Consider the following 16,975-nt stretch of genomic DNA (forward strand, 5'->3'; position numbering starts at 1 on the left):
GTTATCTCGCACTTATAACAGATGATGACAGCCCTCTATGCACTGCGACATTCATCAGACCACAGAGTTATTGCCACACAATCGTGCAATATTCGCCATTTTCTTCTAAATGATTCAAAAGAAGTATTTGAATGGAAAAAGAGTTCTGGGGTGCTTTCTGACACAGCATTCTGACTGCAAACTAGTAGCATTTATTGCTATTTTGTATACAAGGATACCTTACACAAAAAAGGATACCTTCCAAAGTTTCCCGCGTATCTGGATTGCGCAACTGTTGCAATCATCCTGTCGTTGGAACGCAAATTTTCTAAAAGAGATAGGTAACCAGCAAATCTTTGAGTTTTATGTGTTATATCGAAATTGAGTCAATTATTGCGTTTGGTACACTGGTGTCTCAATACGGAGCAGTTGAATATCATTGTTGGTACACATATGGCCCAATACACGGGGTACGTGTTAAAAATACATGCATGAACTTAATGCTAAAATCAGCTAGGTGATCTTATAGATTAAATCAAGAATATGAATAAATCGCGGACTCACCGCCAGGGGATGAGGGAGCGAGGCTGGCGGGGGATGACACCAGAGGCTGCTTGTCACCGCCGCTCGTCACCACCACACGCGTCACCTCCTGCAGCAAATGAACTTCATTACAGCTTCTGAAGGCTAAGTACAATTACAAAATTAGGCTAAGTACAATTAATTTTCTATGAGTATTTGATTTAATCGACAGTTCGGATGCAAATCTTTCATATAGGATTTTTTTTGGTAAATGATTACGGCAGGGTGCACGAAAAAGTCGTTCTGTATCGTAAGTTTATTTGCAGATCATGGTTTCAATGAAGTTATCTAATTCAACGCGGACCACGACTCGTGAGCTCCAACAGCCAATGCTCGCTACGGAAATTTTGCCGAGCATGAATTGATACATAACCGCAGGCCATCGCTGTAAAAATCTTAACATTATTCGCAAACACATGTAATAGATTGAAAGAAATCGTTCAAAGTCAATAGTGTTTCCATAACTAATGCAACGCAATACGCTTATTTGCAACACTGAAATATTCCAGGTAGGTTTCGAAACCAAATTAGAACGGGTAGATCTCTTCTTGTAAATTATATTTAATGAAATGCAGAGCAGGAGAAGCTTGATCACAGAAGCTTTGGACGTCGGAAATTCTTATGCGGTTCTAGTGCAGAATGGCTTGCTCAAAAGAATCTTACCTAAGAAATCCTATTGGTATAAGAACTGCTTAACACTACCTTAGCAAGGTCAAAAGAGCCGATACTCTTCCGATATTAAGAGAGAAAGACGGCACACAGAATGCTCACGTAGTGAACAGGTTTTAAAAACGCAGGCTCTCAACTTTTCCAAGAGACGCATGTGTTGATCCTTAATTCAATTTCAGGAGCTACTGCAAAATGCTGACAATTTCGAACATTAGCTCAACAAATTATTATCTTATCTTCTTTGTATAGAGCAGTGGTTTACAAGTGGGCGATATCGCCCCCCTGTGGTCGGTGGAGAGATCAGGAGGGGGCGGTGAGGAAGAAAGAGGCATGTTGGGAGGTGGCAGTCCGCGAAGTCGAAGTCAGAAGTTTGTACGTTTGTTTGATGAATTGTACACAACACATGTGGAACATGACTCCGAATCGAATGAAATTTTCACGAGCTAAAAATCAACGTTTGGCATTTAGAAATTTATATTCAAAATTTCGTTCAAATCTGTTCAGTAGTTTCGAAGAAATTCTTTGATCACTACGAATTTCGGCCCGTATCGCCATATAACTCCCGAATGAAGGTGAAATTTAAAAATTTTGCACGAGCTAAACATCACCGTTAGGTCCTAATTAATACGTGTTCCAAGTTTTATGGAGCTGCATTCATAAGTTTGTGAGATATTCCTCGGTCACTGAATTTGGAGATTGGCCGTTATGACCGGCTGCGAGACCGGCCACGAGTTCAGCCGTAAATTTGTCCGAGCCGCCTTGAATTTCTAGTGCTGAAACAGTTAAAACTGTAATAAAACTATAAAAAATATTGGTTTACTAAATATGGCTCTATTTGTAAAATACACATTTGAGTTTAACCTCTCTCTTTTAAAATTGCAGCATATTATATATCAAGAAAGAGGCGTTTGTTTTTATATGTGTCTGTCGGGGGGCTGGAGATTCACTGCGGGGCCAAAGGGGGCGCCAGCCTGAAAAAGTTTGGGAACCACTGATATAGTCTACATAATTTTTTTCACACTAGCAAGTAAAATTCAGGTTTTCAGTCTAAGAATAATTATCATCCATTTAGAACTTTGCTGCACAATACATATGCACTCGCGTATACAATCTGAGAGAAAAATATAAAGAAGATTGAATGAACTGCTTTGAAACAACATTGTTTCTTGCATGTGTAATGCAATAGCCTCGAGTCATCCCATACATTCATCTTGCTATGCCATACTGGCGCTGCTCAGTAGGAAACGACGTGTAATGTTAAGACGTTTTCAGAAACCGCATTTGACGCGGCCGCATTGTGGACATGAGAATAACGTAACTTCAGCATCGTGACGTTGTAGTCTAACGAAAAGATTCGTGTAGGAAAAAGAATCACTTTAGTTATTGTCTTTCGTTAAGAAAGCCGTCGGCAACATACCCGGCAATATGCTTCAGTGAGTTGAACTGAACTTCAAAAATTGACTAACGGAATGCATATACAATGGGGTCCGTCATTTGTCCAATGGCATCTTTAAAACAAAGTGATACAAAATTTCAGGTAATGACTTTTGAATTAAATTTATATTGAAATGATACCTTTACTAGTTCTTTTTTATTGCGCTTTCAAATCAGGAAGTTTCCGTGAATCACCATGTACAAGGGCACGCGACTTTATTATTGTCACAGGGATTGCAGAGCGGATTCGAGCCAATAATTATGCAAAAAAAATCCACTGACGTTCTTCAGAGAATGACCACGAGAAGATTCCGTGTTTTGGAGAGATCGAAGTTGATGATGCAATTATTTGCTAAAATTGAACTTAACCTGGAGCGTAACCTAAACGAATTGCAGTATTCTAATTTGAAGTTCCATGTAAATTTAATTGAAAAGTGTTTTAACAAGAGATATATTAGACGATTATTTCCAATTTTATCCCGAGATTGAGTGGGGAAGAGAGGGAAAGAGCGGCCAGCAGTCAAGGTCAGGGACGGACCAAGAGGAGCCACGGGCTATCCTGGCCCAGACGATCGCGAGAGGTCGCGGAGTTATGGAGGCGGTGTGTTCGTATGCATGCAATAACATGTACTGATAATATGAACAACTTAGTAAAAAAACTTTTACCAGTCGATAATATGAAAAGTACAAGCATTAATCGCTTCAGAGTCGTTGCACTTTGAGACGCACGTTCAGCATCTATTGAAGTCAACGATGCACATTAATTGCACAAGCGCGAACATAACATCGCAAAAACCACTCACGTGACCACGCGATAGAATCAATAGATTTTAAGATTTAAAATGTGATTAACAGTTTGGAAAAAAACAATAAGTAATTAGCGATGCAGTAGCTCTACAAAACCTAGTATTTGCTTTGCATTTCGCAAAGGACGAAATCGCAAATTGAAAGAAGAAAAATGTATTTTAATTTCGGTAACTTGGGTTATCACAACATTTAACCCGGAGCGTAGATGTTGCAACTGGCGAAACAGGGCGAAACTTGCGGCCTTGCAGAGTCAGAATGTCCTGCTGGAGACTTGAAAGTTGACCGAAGCAAGTCATGTACAGGCGATAAATCGGGCCGTGATGATGGCACCGCAGGGCAGGACAAGCTCCCTCCTCGCAGTAACTTGGCATTTTGTTCAGCCGCAGGCCTGATTACCAGTGAACACATAGAACTTTAACAGAAGAACATACCATATTATGCCTTGCGGCTACAACAAGCTGACAGTGTAAAGGTGTGGCAAAATACACAGGAACCTCCATGAAGGATATACGAGGGCGACAAATGAGAATGCAAGAACTTCTTGGCTATTGTATGAAATTCAACGACGCCGTGATATTTACCTATCGTAGATCAAGGTTAAATTTATATTTTTGAAGAATTCGGCTGTATTTAAAATAAAACCAATGTCATGCACAGTTTTTAAATGAAAGTAAAGAAAAAAATGAGTGAAGGTAATTGAAAAACCCTCAACTCAATAAAAAAATTATTTTGTTGGTTGGCAAAACAAAGTAATGAATATTAGTGCATTATTTTTGGGCTCTGTGTTTACAACACAATGCATAGTCATTCACCGGAACGTCATAATTTTGAAATTTTTCTTATAATGACTCTGAACCGGCGAGAATACAGCACTGAGACAACACGCTTGGCATCACCAAAAACTCACGAAACACAAAGCAAAAACATTGCAAACATCAGGAGGAACTCATTTACCCTGAGAGGAGGCTTTCGTGGAGGCAGTAGGCCTAAAATTGCTCTATTGTGCAGTGATTCAGCAATAATTGGCGTTGTTTCCTTGCCAGGCGACATAAAACAAAAGCAAGTGCAGCGCATCTCTACTGCACTGCAATGCTTCCTGCAGCACTGCATAGAGAGGACACGTGAGGCGGTGCAAGGGGAGGACACGTGAGGCGGTGCAAGGGGAGGACACGTGAGGCGTTGCAAGGGGAGGACACGTGAGGCGGTGTAAGGGGAGGACACGTGAGGCGTTACAAGGGGAGGACACGTGAGGCGTTACAAGGGGAGGATGATTCGGGTCACGATGCTTACAGTAGAACAAATCGCACGGGAAATACATAGCCGAGTATGCAGCATGCAAGATATTTCAGACTGAGTGTTCCTTCTTTCAGTGAATGCATGGCGGCTTCGCTGTTCAATGTGCCGGTACAGGCACGTATATCGCTGTCATATCTCATAGTGAACACAGACCCGTTCACATTAAGGGTCTTGAAACTAATTGTATACGTTAAATCGCTAAAAAATTATTAATTAGCTTAAAATAACAGGTTAAACGACAATTTTTTATCCACTAAAAGCATGTTCATCATGATATTAATAAAAACAACTGGTGTTTTTGCATGGCAATTTCAGAGGACCTGGATTTATCGTTAAAATAACGCTTGTAAAAAATGGATTAATCGCAGTGAACAAGACATGAATAAGCCTCTACTTCCGAACACGTTCTTCTCAGGAACGGACAAGTGCAGGGTTAGCTCGGAATGATTTCGGAACGAAAATAAAAGTTTTATGGAGGGATGATGGGGTGAAGTTTGCTTGGAGGGATGCTTGAGTGAAGTTTGTTTGGAGGGATGATAGCGTGAAGTTTGCTTGAAGGGACGATAGCGTGAAGTTTGCTTGGAGGGATGATAGCGTGAAGTTTGCTTGAAGGGATGATAGCGTGAAGTTTGCTTGGAGGGATGATAGCGTGAAGTTTGCTTGGAAGGATGATAGCGTGAAGTTTGCTTGGAGGGATGATAGTGTGAAGTTTGCTTGGAGGGATGATAGCGTGAAGTTTGCTTGGAGGGATGATAGCGTGAAGTTTGTAGAGGTAAACAGATTAAGTTTGCTCTAAGGGAGAAAGAATCCTGCAGCGATGAAGTTTGCTGATGCATTTTACCAAACAAGAAATGGCAGTGCTTAGTCTACTGTCACTAGTGATAGCTATATTCGTGAGTCGAGTTGGGTTAATATAACTGGTGACCAGCAAAATGGTAATTCGGACTTATAAAAACATTCCAGCGACTAAATTTGCGAGCCGAATGAGCATAAATGAAACTCACGTAAACAGCTGGCAGTTTGATATTTTTCGTTGTCATAATCAAACCTAACAATTAAAGGGCTGTCTATAGAACAGCATTGTTTTCAGCGCCCTATAACGAATAGATGAAATATATATTTTTTGCGTTCAACTTTACTATCTGATTTCATTTAAATAGTACAGGTTTATAATATGAATATACCAGAATCGTCTAGAATGATCAATATTTATTGAGAAAATCTAAAAAAAATGTGTTTACAAAATGAACCTTAAATAAGAGTAACACAGGTTCAATTCAGTTCTAAATAAATCAAAAAGTATTAGACTTGGCATTTAGTCAATAATATTGACTAAATGTTAAGTCTAATATTTGACTCAATATGCTCTCCTTTAGAATCAATAAGATGAAGACACTTAGAAAATGGACCTACCAGAGTTATATATCACATAGGATATATATAAGGCCTTTAACTCCTGGCTTGTATATTACTACTCCACTAGGGAATTATGGCGACTAATTCATTTACCCTTTCAGCCAGCGTTTAATTACATTTCTGAAAATATTACATCCAATATAATGTTTCAGAAGTTCTGTTACAATGCAAACAAATGACAAATCAGTCAATTTCATATTTATTGTAACAATAACAACGTAGAAGGTTTCGACCGAATTAGGGGATAGGAAACATTTAGAATCGGTTCAGAGTGAACACCGAGTTCAATTTGACCTCTCACACAAATCACAGATCAAATATTTAAAGGCTTTATAAGGGAAGAATAGAATGACCGCAGAGAGAGTAACATGCACCACAACTAAGAAGAAGGGAGAACATGAACTGCGCAACTAAAAATTTTCAACTACGCGAGAAAAACGAAAAAGAAGAACGCTATCGACCGTATAATCGTGGGAAGTACTAACGGTTATGACAAATAATATGCCTGTTAAACCCACGAAATTTTCCCAGATCCTATGGTCGCATACAAAAATCACGCGCGTGTGGTAATTTTTCAACATACGGGCTAAATCTTTATGGGCGCAAGAAATTATCGCAACAATTTTTTTATAGGGCAAAATTTTGTAAAATTACAGCTTGATTACGAAAAAATATTTTCCCGACTAAGAAAACAAAACATTCTACGTTATATTTTAGTAAATATGTTCCCTAGATCGATGACCCCAATGCTCTACGTCACTGGTTGAGTATCCTGGAAGCGGTACACAACTGCGCAAGCAGCAACACGCAGCACGGCAAGCTAACACATCTAATGTGCGTGGCTGTTGGAAAACATGAACAAAAGAACAGGAATACTTCTAACTCAATCAATGTAAATACATGTAGTGATACATTTAAATTTTATACACGACCTTACAAAATGAACTTTCAAAAATCGTATAAAAGAGAGACATCAACGAGTGAACAGAGATTACAAAATTATTTACTACTAAATCGAACAAGATGAGGTGCAAAAAAGAAAAGAGAGTAATAAAGTCTTGCTAATATAATGGCTAAGTTTAACGAAGTCGGTAAATAAACATGAGCAAGATACATTCAAATTCATGGTATGATATCAATCAAAGCACTGCGTACGTTGAGCCTCTCAACGGGCATCCGGCAAGTCGATGAGACACGGCGACACCGAAATGCTCTAGTGAATACAATCGTCACTGCCAGCGTCTCGGTGTAATTTATTTCAGGTGGCGGGGCAGCGGTGCAGAATGTCAGCAATGCGGTATTCAATTTCAAACGACACTAAGCAGCGCAGAATATGTGCAACATGAGCCCAAATGAGACCAAGTTGGAAGTCATTGCAGTCGCATCGAGTTTAATATGAGGCTCAGGTTTATGGCAAATATGTGAAGCAGCTACAACTCGCGTATGTAATGTATGGCTTCTCAGTTATGTACGAGGAGAAGCGACGTGTTGCAGCAATGCAATGGTGGTTGCCTTGCCAAGGTTTTGCTGCGAATTTAGCTACGTATGCGCAGTGCTGCACTGACGAGGTGAGAGGAGAACCACGCATGCTGGCAAGCGGCCATTAGCAGCAACAATCATTATCTTAAGTCTGACAACTTATTTGCTGTGATGCTGCTTACTGGCCGCATGTTCGTCAGCTACCTACGAAGCAGAGTTGCAAAGATAGTCATGCGCGTTTCATCTGCAATAATAGTACAAAGCTTACGTCAGAACAAACGTTGGTGTAGGACCGTGTTTTGAGCACTGAGTTGAAACCGCGCCAAATTTTTTCTTTCTTTTATCGATTGCAATACAAATGAGTTCTTCCACAAATTATATTACATCAAAGTTTGGCACTTATAAATGATTACATATGTTGTGCTGGTAAACGTAGGAAACTTTTCAAACGACAGAAAACCTTAAAATCTATTCTTTTCTCACAGACACTCCATATGTAATTGATATTATTTCGACTGCGTTAACATGACATAGTAATCTGCTTAAAAGCATTTCTTCTGTTGATGACAAGAATTTAACGTCCCATAGATGACTTTCCAAACAAAGGTTCTAATTTCTGTAGTTGAGAAAAATTCACCACACCGCAAAAAAATCAGTAGAGAACTACCACACCGCAGAAACACAGTGGAAAAATCCATGGTAATGTACGGAACATTTTTTAGCGTTGGCAACACGGTGAATACAGCAGATATTTGGAGTAAGCTTATCAAACACATCCCACCTCACCATCAGCTGATCTCGGGCATTCCAACCTTGAGCCACAAAATCGCCCCAGCGATCACCAGCCCAGCGAGCGCATATAAAAGCAAGGCTGGTACCGCTGCAGTTTTTATGACCGCGCACAAGGGAAGGCTGAGGCTACAAAATAGGGCGCGGTGTGTTAGTCCCTAAGAGAACTTTGCTGTCGCAAAACATCTCAGCATTACGACTGACACCGCAAACGACTTGCTAATGGCAAGTTTTTGAAGGTGGAAGCGTCCGGTGTCGTAAAATAAAGGAAGTTTTGCGTTGCCAATTTTAGACGCCGGAAGTACAAACAAAGGTGACTTCAAGCTTCTGTCAGGCAAAACTAACAAGGAGTGACGTACGAAATACTCAAGCCAAATTCGTGGTCTTGAGAGAATAACAGTCAAGCTACAAAAAATGGAGGGGTGACGCAACACTAAATAGTGTTTTCGTGTTCATCGTAACAATAAAATTGATTGAAACGCTAATAAATGTTTTGTTCATAGTAATATTGCAATGTTGACAAAATTCGAGCACGGAAGCATGATAAATTAGGTAAAATTTTTGTTACCAGCATAGAGAGTTGAGAAAACTTCATTAATTATTCATTTCGTCTTTTGATTAATTCACATTGACCATTTAATTGGCCCGCAGATGTGTTGAAACGTGCATGATTTTGAAGATGAGCTTTGCAGCGATGCTGCTGGATGCAAATACGTTCCCAAGGGAAATAAGGCTTAACCAAATAACAGGTAATAAAACGACAATAAAAACACGTTCACCTCGGTGTTCATCCGCATACATCCTCTTAAGACCACCACTATATTACCGGGAATGAGAGGCAGTTATCTATTTATTGCCTTGAAATTTTTTTCAAACAAGCTTTGACTGCCACAACTAATCAATAATGGGTAACTAATAAAATTATGTAAAAATTAAGACCATTAATACGGTGTAATCGCTGGTTCATACGTGACCTTATAATTTTTACTGCACGTCAGCAACCAGCAAGCGCACCACGAACTAGCAAATAGTCCTCTGTTAATTTGAAGCATTGCACTCTCGATCACTTATTTCATAGATTGAATCCCGAGTGGTAATCTGTATAAGGATTTCCGATTACGCCGTTATATTCAGGCATGTTGCCCGGCCTGGATTCACTTCATGAGTCATGGTGTGTAACCGTACCGTACCGTAACCGTATAACCGCGTGGCTCAGAGGCGCCGTGTTATCTGGGGCTGGTGAACCCAAACCGGCGCCTGTGCCTGCAGCGCAAATTATATCGCCCACGCTACAAACGGGATCAAACTAATCAACAAGAAAGTGATCACTTGTTATGGAGGCCAAGACTTCACTCGTTGTCGTACATGATATTTCCGAGTACACTTGATGACTTTCGGGAACGACTTTCAAACTGTATTCGTTTTCTATTGCTCACTTCTTACCTATTAATACGAACTGGTTCTAAATTCAAATTTTTACAATATATAATTGTTGCATTAAATAGAAGCTAAATGCTCAACAATGCAATCATTGTTGTATGTTTACTCTAATTTTTTGTTTCAAGTAACAGTGATTGGCATTCGTATTTTCACACATAAATCGAGATTAGCTCCAGCCAAATACTATGACTTTTATGAAATAATGTAGTAAACTTGGAATGCATCTCAAATAAGCATCATATTAATTCCTGGAATCCCGGAAATCAAATAACAGGATCTAAAAAGATCAAATCTTAGGCTTTGAAGAAATAATTTCCAATAGTCTGCATAATAATGTGAACGTCACATTAAGCGTAAGGGACTTAAATGTAGTAAGAATAGAATGAAATCAAGATTCACGGTTCAAACGCAACAACATTTGACTGAACGGAGCATCCACCACCCGATGGGGTTCTAAATGAAGGAATTTGTTTGTACGTTATGCCCTGGGCCTATACTTTCAAAAAAAGTTAAGAGATCGTAAGTTCATCAGCCATTCATTGACGGCCTTTCAAGCAAAATCCACCAATCATAGGTGAGAAAATAGAGCGTAAGTACTTACCTTCACTTAGCGAGTTTTGAAAGTATAGGCCCTGCTGGACAGCGACCATGGCTAAAGAAATTCGTATCTTCCAGCAGATGCGATCACCGGCCTTGGATATTGCAAAGTTGATGCAATCGCACTTTCTGCGAGGACAGTGAACTGCAGTAGTAAACTATATTCGATCAGAAGTGCAACAAACAAACAAGTCAAGTGAATAACAGAAGCAGTATCAGTCGAGCGTACAGCAGAAACGTCCACAAGCACAAGCAGCAGACGAGGCAGGTGCTGGTAGGGGCAGCGGCTGCTGTGTCTCAGGCTGCTTTCGTGGCCGTTGCAGCTCCAACGTTCTTGACTTGAAGTGCTTCAATAACATGCATTCACAAGTAAGCAGCGGGATGCTTTACAAAGAGTATGCTGTTATTATCAAGCTCAAAAGATATATAAGTATTATTTGTACTCTCAGCACTGAATTTGTGCAAGTAAATAATGAAGAGCCTGGAGAAACACCATGGCAAGGGCTTGCATGCATCATTGATGTATACGTGAAAGTGAGTTGAAACAGAACAACTTTAAACGTGCTCTCATGAAGCCATTAAGCATAAGATACACTAACGTTAGGCGTAACACATTTCAACGTATTCCACGTGTATTACCGTATTATTAATGATTTGAACTTATAATAAATATAAATAAGAATTAACTACAAGAAACACTGACGTCCGGCCAGGCACGGCGCCGCGAAGAAGGCGTGAGAGCCGCGCTATTGATCGCTGGAGGGCGGGGGGGGCAAGGTTACCGGGAGTAATTCGTACATATCAGTTTATTCTCTACTAAATAAACTGTGACGACTTATGTACGTCTTCTGCTGTAACATTATATGCAGTGTAAATGACTGTAATTAACGCAATGCACTTCAAAAATACATAAGGCATTTTCGAGCATCAGTTCAACATTAGAAAAACAGAGTGGGTAATTTATTATATTATTATCAGACTCCTATCGCAATAATTATACTGGGTATAAGTCAGGGATGACAGGAATACGAGAGACACGATTTTAGCGTTCAAGGCTTCGGAACACAAATCCTGACAGAACAATTAATAAATAAGTTTGGAAGTCTAGCCTAATATGAAAGTCCGGGAAAAATTGATGATCGAATTTTAAGGTATTAGGAAATGTGGACGTTATTGTATTCAGAAAAAATTGAGAGAAAAAATACAATTTAATTTACGCGTATTTAGTACGTACATCGCGCCTTAAAAAACGACCAAAAATTTATATCCATTAACTGGAGGCCCTTTCTCTTATGTTGAATAAACGGCAAGCGAAGCGACACAAGGAAAATTGTGAGGAAAGAACTGAAACTAATGAAACATGAGCAACGTGCACATCATGCACACAGCTCACGTGCACATCATGCACACAGCTCACGTGCACATCATGCACGCAGCTCACGTGCACATCATGCACGCAGCTCACGTGCACATCATGCACGCAGCTCACGTGCACATCACACGTGTCGCGTCTGGGCGACGATCCGAGCACCAAAGACAAAGCCAAGCCCTAACTCTGTCATTACTTCACGTCTATAAGGATCACATTTCAAATGAAATTTTTAATATATAGGTAGCGAATAATGGTAGGTAATAAGAAGGTAGGTCTCAGAGAGTATACATAACGCTTGTAAGCCTTTTCAGCAACTCGAGTTAATTGGTATTGATCTTAGAAACCGAGTTGTTGCTCTGTACAAATACTAGTTTCAAATGTAAATATGGGATGGATGTACAGCTAAAAATGAACAGCCATGAATGCATCTGAGCCTCCTACTAGGCATACCTGCACGTTCAGAACTACAGGTTTACAGTGGCGCTATCATAGGAGAGCTGTAGGAGTCTCTAAGTCAGAGCTATAGGACAGGAAGAGCTGTAGGACTGTGATAGCTATAGGACTACAATAGAATGGCTGACATATTCGAGCTGGAGCTGGTTAATTAAGGGTTATATGGGCAACCGCGGTTTGGGGTTGCGAAGTTTGCTTCCAGGACAATTGCAGATTTTTTTCTAGAGACGAAAGCCGGATACTGAACAAACTTTCTCACCATCTCAAAACAAAAATTTCCAATTGCACATCGAAAATCTCCATAAAACTGGAACAACTGAACACAATAATATTTATTTAAATTTTAAACTCAACAAAATATATCAATTAGGTGCCATATCTGGTTTGTATAATGCAAGACCGTATCTTTAAAATGTAATTCGCACGTATATAGTGGGACCAAGCATTCCAGTATAGTTAGCTCTCTCTTTCATGACTAAACTCAACTCTGTTGCCAAATATTTGCGTAATGTCGCTATCTGCTCAAAAATCAAAATGAATGAAGCCATGTAAATGGAATTTGCGGTATACCAGCGAGACAAATGAATGACAGCATCACTTCCCCTGTAACTGTAATACGGTCGGGCCAGTCCGGCAGAAAGAGTATAGAAAGAGTTCCGTGTACAGACCGCAGCAGCAGAGTATAGAAAGAGTTACGTGTACAGACCGCAGCAGCAGAATATAGAAAGAGTTCCGTGTACAGACCGCAGTAGCAGAGTATAGAAAAAGTTCCGTGTACAGACCGCAGTATAGCAGAGTATAGAAAAAGTTCCGTGTACAGACCGCAGCAGCAGAGTATTAGTAGAGGCCTGACATGAGACATTCCGGCAGCGGCATTGACAGATCCGCCAAAGCAGGTAAAATCCGGAAAGAGGAAACTTTCATGCAGTCAGGACCTACGTGTGGAGCAATAACGGAGATTCCAAGAACTATATGCACCTGAAGCCAATGATATATAATTCTAGTAAAAACAGAGTTTACTCGACTCATGCGAGTAAGAAAAGTGATCGCAATCATTGGAGATAAAATGTCGACATAGATCCGAAAGTATTTTGCTAGATTAAAACGGCTGGAACCACCTCTCTAGATGAATGAAACTGCGAGACAGTTCAAGCAAGTAACTGCATTGTATAAAAACTCACAATGATAGTATTGAAACGACTTGAATAGGAAAGGCTTCCATAACACAAGTCGAGTAAAAGGCTTCCGAAGACGTATAAATTAAGATATTCACATTGTTTATGGAGATAGCCGAGCTTCTTGTATGATTTTAGAATCTTTTACGCGGCGTCCACAAGAGAATTGGACGCGCGTTTTGTCTTCAGCCGAACTAATGGCTGCATTGTTTGGGGAGTATCGTGGATACAAAGTCTGTGGTTAAGTCCACCTTTTTGATGTCAGGTCTAGAATCTTCCTGGATTCAAAACTACAAAGAGATACATAGCAGGAAAGCTATAGGCTGGTCGTATCAGGAGTAATGCATTACAATGCTGTGAGCACGTCATCAATTTTAATTACAAGTAGTCATATCGTTCGAAACGCTGTCATTAAGTATATATAATGATATTTTATAAAATCAATTCGGTAAGCGATAATTTGCAAAATTTTAATGAAAAAATTAATAAGCTAAGGCAAAATGAATTTTACTTAACAATCAAACTCAAGTAAACTCTGAACCCCTGGCAAAGCCCCGTTCGGTATAAAAAAATTTTCAGAAAAAAATGTCTTCAAACATGATAACTATGAATATAAGACATTAACTCGCTTTTACAAAGAGTTCAAAAGAGTAAAAAAGAGTCAAAAAGAGTCAAAGTTCACAAGATGTAAACAATTACGTAAACAGACGCACTTGTTAATCTACATCCCAAATCCTGAACAACGTGAATGATATCCAACTAACGTGCTTGAAGCATTCGGCAGTCTTTGTTATACAATGAAACCGTCATTCCGAAGTTACAATCGCTGAGTTTCTTTAATCGCACGAGTTATTAGGATCTTCACGCTTTTACCATAAAGTCCTAGCCGAACTAATACAAACTATCGCAGTTCATGCAGACAAAGATTTAAAGCCTTAATTTCTGTAAAAAGTCTCACAGGGTTTATATTAAAAGTCTCACAGGGTCAGCTAAACCCTTGCTGGTTTTCATAGTAAACCCTTGATTTGTACCTACACTCGGTACGATTATGACATTGCACAACTGAGCAGTCTGACATGGTTAAGAAAAGCTGAATTCAAACACTGATTTTTTCGTTTCCAACAGAGCTGGCTAAAAGTTTAAGCCACACATGCAGATGTACGTGTTACATATGGTCAGTTCGCGTAGTCAGCTTCAGTGTAATTACTACACCAACTGTACAATGTTTAATGAAAAGGTTTTACTCCGACTTAATGCAACGCAGTCAATGGAAAGACAAGCCAATTTACGGTACATGTTATAGGTATATATTATCATAATTGAAAACGAACACATACAGGGGTTGGACAAAAATAAGGAAAACGCCTGACATTTTGATATCGTAATTTTGAACACGTTGTAAACAATGAAAAGGTGATATATTTTTATATTTTATAGTTTATTCTTGCTGTTAATTGATATTTTTTCCTTGCTCAGATATTTTTAGTAAATTTTTGTGTCTACAACCAAACCTATAACTAATAAATGGCAAACCTCTCGGACTTTCAAAGAGGAAAAATTGTTGGTGCCCGTATGGCAAGTGCTAGTGTGAAAGAAACTTCCCGAATGCTGGACGTTTCTATAGGTACTGTTACAAACGTAATGACTGCTTTTGAAAGAGAAGGAAAAACTTCCTTAGCAAAGCACAGGTCTGGCCGAATGTCGAAGTTATCTGAGAGAGACTGTCGGTACCTAAATCGAATTGTGAAGGACAATCGAAAGACCACGGCTGTTAAAATTACTCCACACCTCAATGGACACCTATACAGAACCCAGTTTCCCTAAATACTGTCCGCCGAAAGCTGCACAGATCTGGATTCTATGGAAAAGCTGCATGCAATTTGAAAACTCCTGGCTTCAAATATAAATGCTCCAAAGCGTTTAGCGTGGTGTAATAACCTCCAGAATTGGTCCCTGAGCAGTGAAAAAATTTGATTTTCTCTAACGAATTATCGTTTACCTCATTTCCAACCTCTGCGCCGAGTTTACGTTTGAAAACAGCCAAAAGAATCTTTCATCCCGACTGCCTCCTCCCAACCGTAAAACATGACTGAGATTTATGATGATATGGGGTGCTAATTCTGGGAAATCCGGTGGATCAATGATTTATTTCCGGAGAAGAATCGACAGTAGTGACTATTTAGGAATTTTGAAGGGCCAAGTTTATTCAATTGTTGAAGCACTGTTTGCGGAAGGGAATATCATCTTTCAAGATGATATTGCCCCGATCTATACAGCTGCAATTGTTAAAAAAATGGCACGAGGAACATTCTAATGAAGTTGAGCATTTCATTTGCCACCATAATTATCAGACTTGAATATTATCAAGCATTTATGGTCAATTTTAGAGATGCAAGTCGGAAGTAGATTTCCGCCGCCATTGTCTTAAAGAGCTGGGGGGAATTTTAACACTGAAGAATGGGTATCAAAATTCATTTGGAAACGATTCACAATTTGTCCAGAATTGAGGCTGTAATTGCCGCGAAAGGTGGACCTGCACCGTATTAAAATAAGTATTGCAGATTTCTCAGATGTTTCCCTAATTTGTCTAACCCCTGTATGTACTCAAGGAAATACCAGTTATAAAAAATAATGGAGCCGCTTCGGAAAGGTTTAGACTACTTCAGACTAGTCCAATTCTCACTCAGTGATTTTGGGAAAAACCAAGCCAATTCTGGAATGCAAAGAATTTGTTTGGTGCGTGGCCACGTTAATCGTGGCCCAGCAGGACAAGAATACGCACGTTATAACATTCGATCAAGTTACCGCAAACTATTGTAGTTCCTCGTTGTTGATGTGAGTTCAATTCACATGTTTTAAGTCTAAAGTATGTTAAATCCAAAAAACATGGTACGTATCATGGTACCTACGTAACAAAACAATCCAATTTCAAATGACGTTCGAGAATCTTACGTTAGAAATCAATTATATATTGTGCTAAAGGGTTTCGAAATAAATGTACCCGAGATTTATTCGACATATTAAAACGTTATATTTCAACGATCTTAGCATCTTGTTAACATGAACTGACTTTCCTGGATTAAAGTACAGACAAATCAGCGAGCAAGTATGCAGTGAAGGATTTCAGGAGCGTAATGCTGACGTAAGTGATTAAACCCCTGCCGAACTTGGTCCAGTAAGCGAAGCTAAGCCAGCAACACTATAATGCATGCGCCATGTCCGTGGTCGCGAGACGAGATGCTTTGCATTTCAAGCAACAGGATCCGTTAGTGTTGATGCAGGCATGCAGGTTTCTAGTGTATGCGGATGACACGGACGCATGAGGACAGAACGGATGACCGCCAAGCGACGGCTGGACGATGAATACCAATTAAATTCAAGATGTCGCCACGCTTGCCCAACATGCAGGATATGAGGAAGAAGATTGAACGGATAATCCCAATGAAATGTAAATTAGAGGATACTTCAAATCTTAATTTATAACAGC

General features: G+C 39.6%; 1 protein-coding gene across 1 annotated transcript in view; it reads right to left on the reverse strand.

The window, feature by feature from the left end:
- The window catches only part of LOC108674959, a 56,462-nt gene that overhangs the window by 16,702 nt on the left and 22,785 nt on the right, over positions 1–16,975 (reverse strand). The window contains exon 2 of the mRNA XM_018162945.2: positions 544–631. Coding sequence (XP_018018434.1) covers positions 544–631 — 88 coding nt within the window. The remainder of the gene's footprint in view (positions 1–543; positions 632–16,975) is intronic.

This window comes from Hyalella azteca, unplaced genomic scaffold (assembly GCF_000764305.2).
Source record: "Hyalella azteca isolate HAZT.00-mixed unplaced genomic scaffold, Hazt_2.0.2 contig3814, whole genome shotgun sequence".
In the NCBI taxonomy this organism is placed as follows: Eukaryota; Metazoa; Arthropoda; class Malacostraca; order Amphipoda; family Hyalellidae; genus Hyalella; species Hyalella azteca.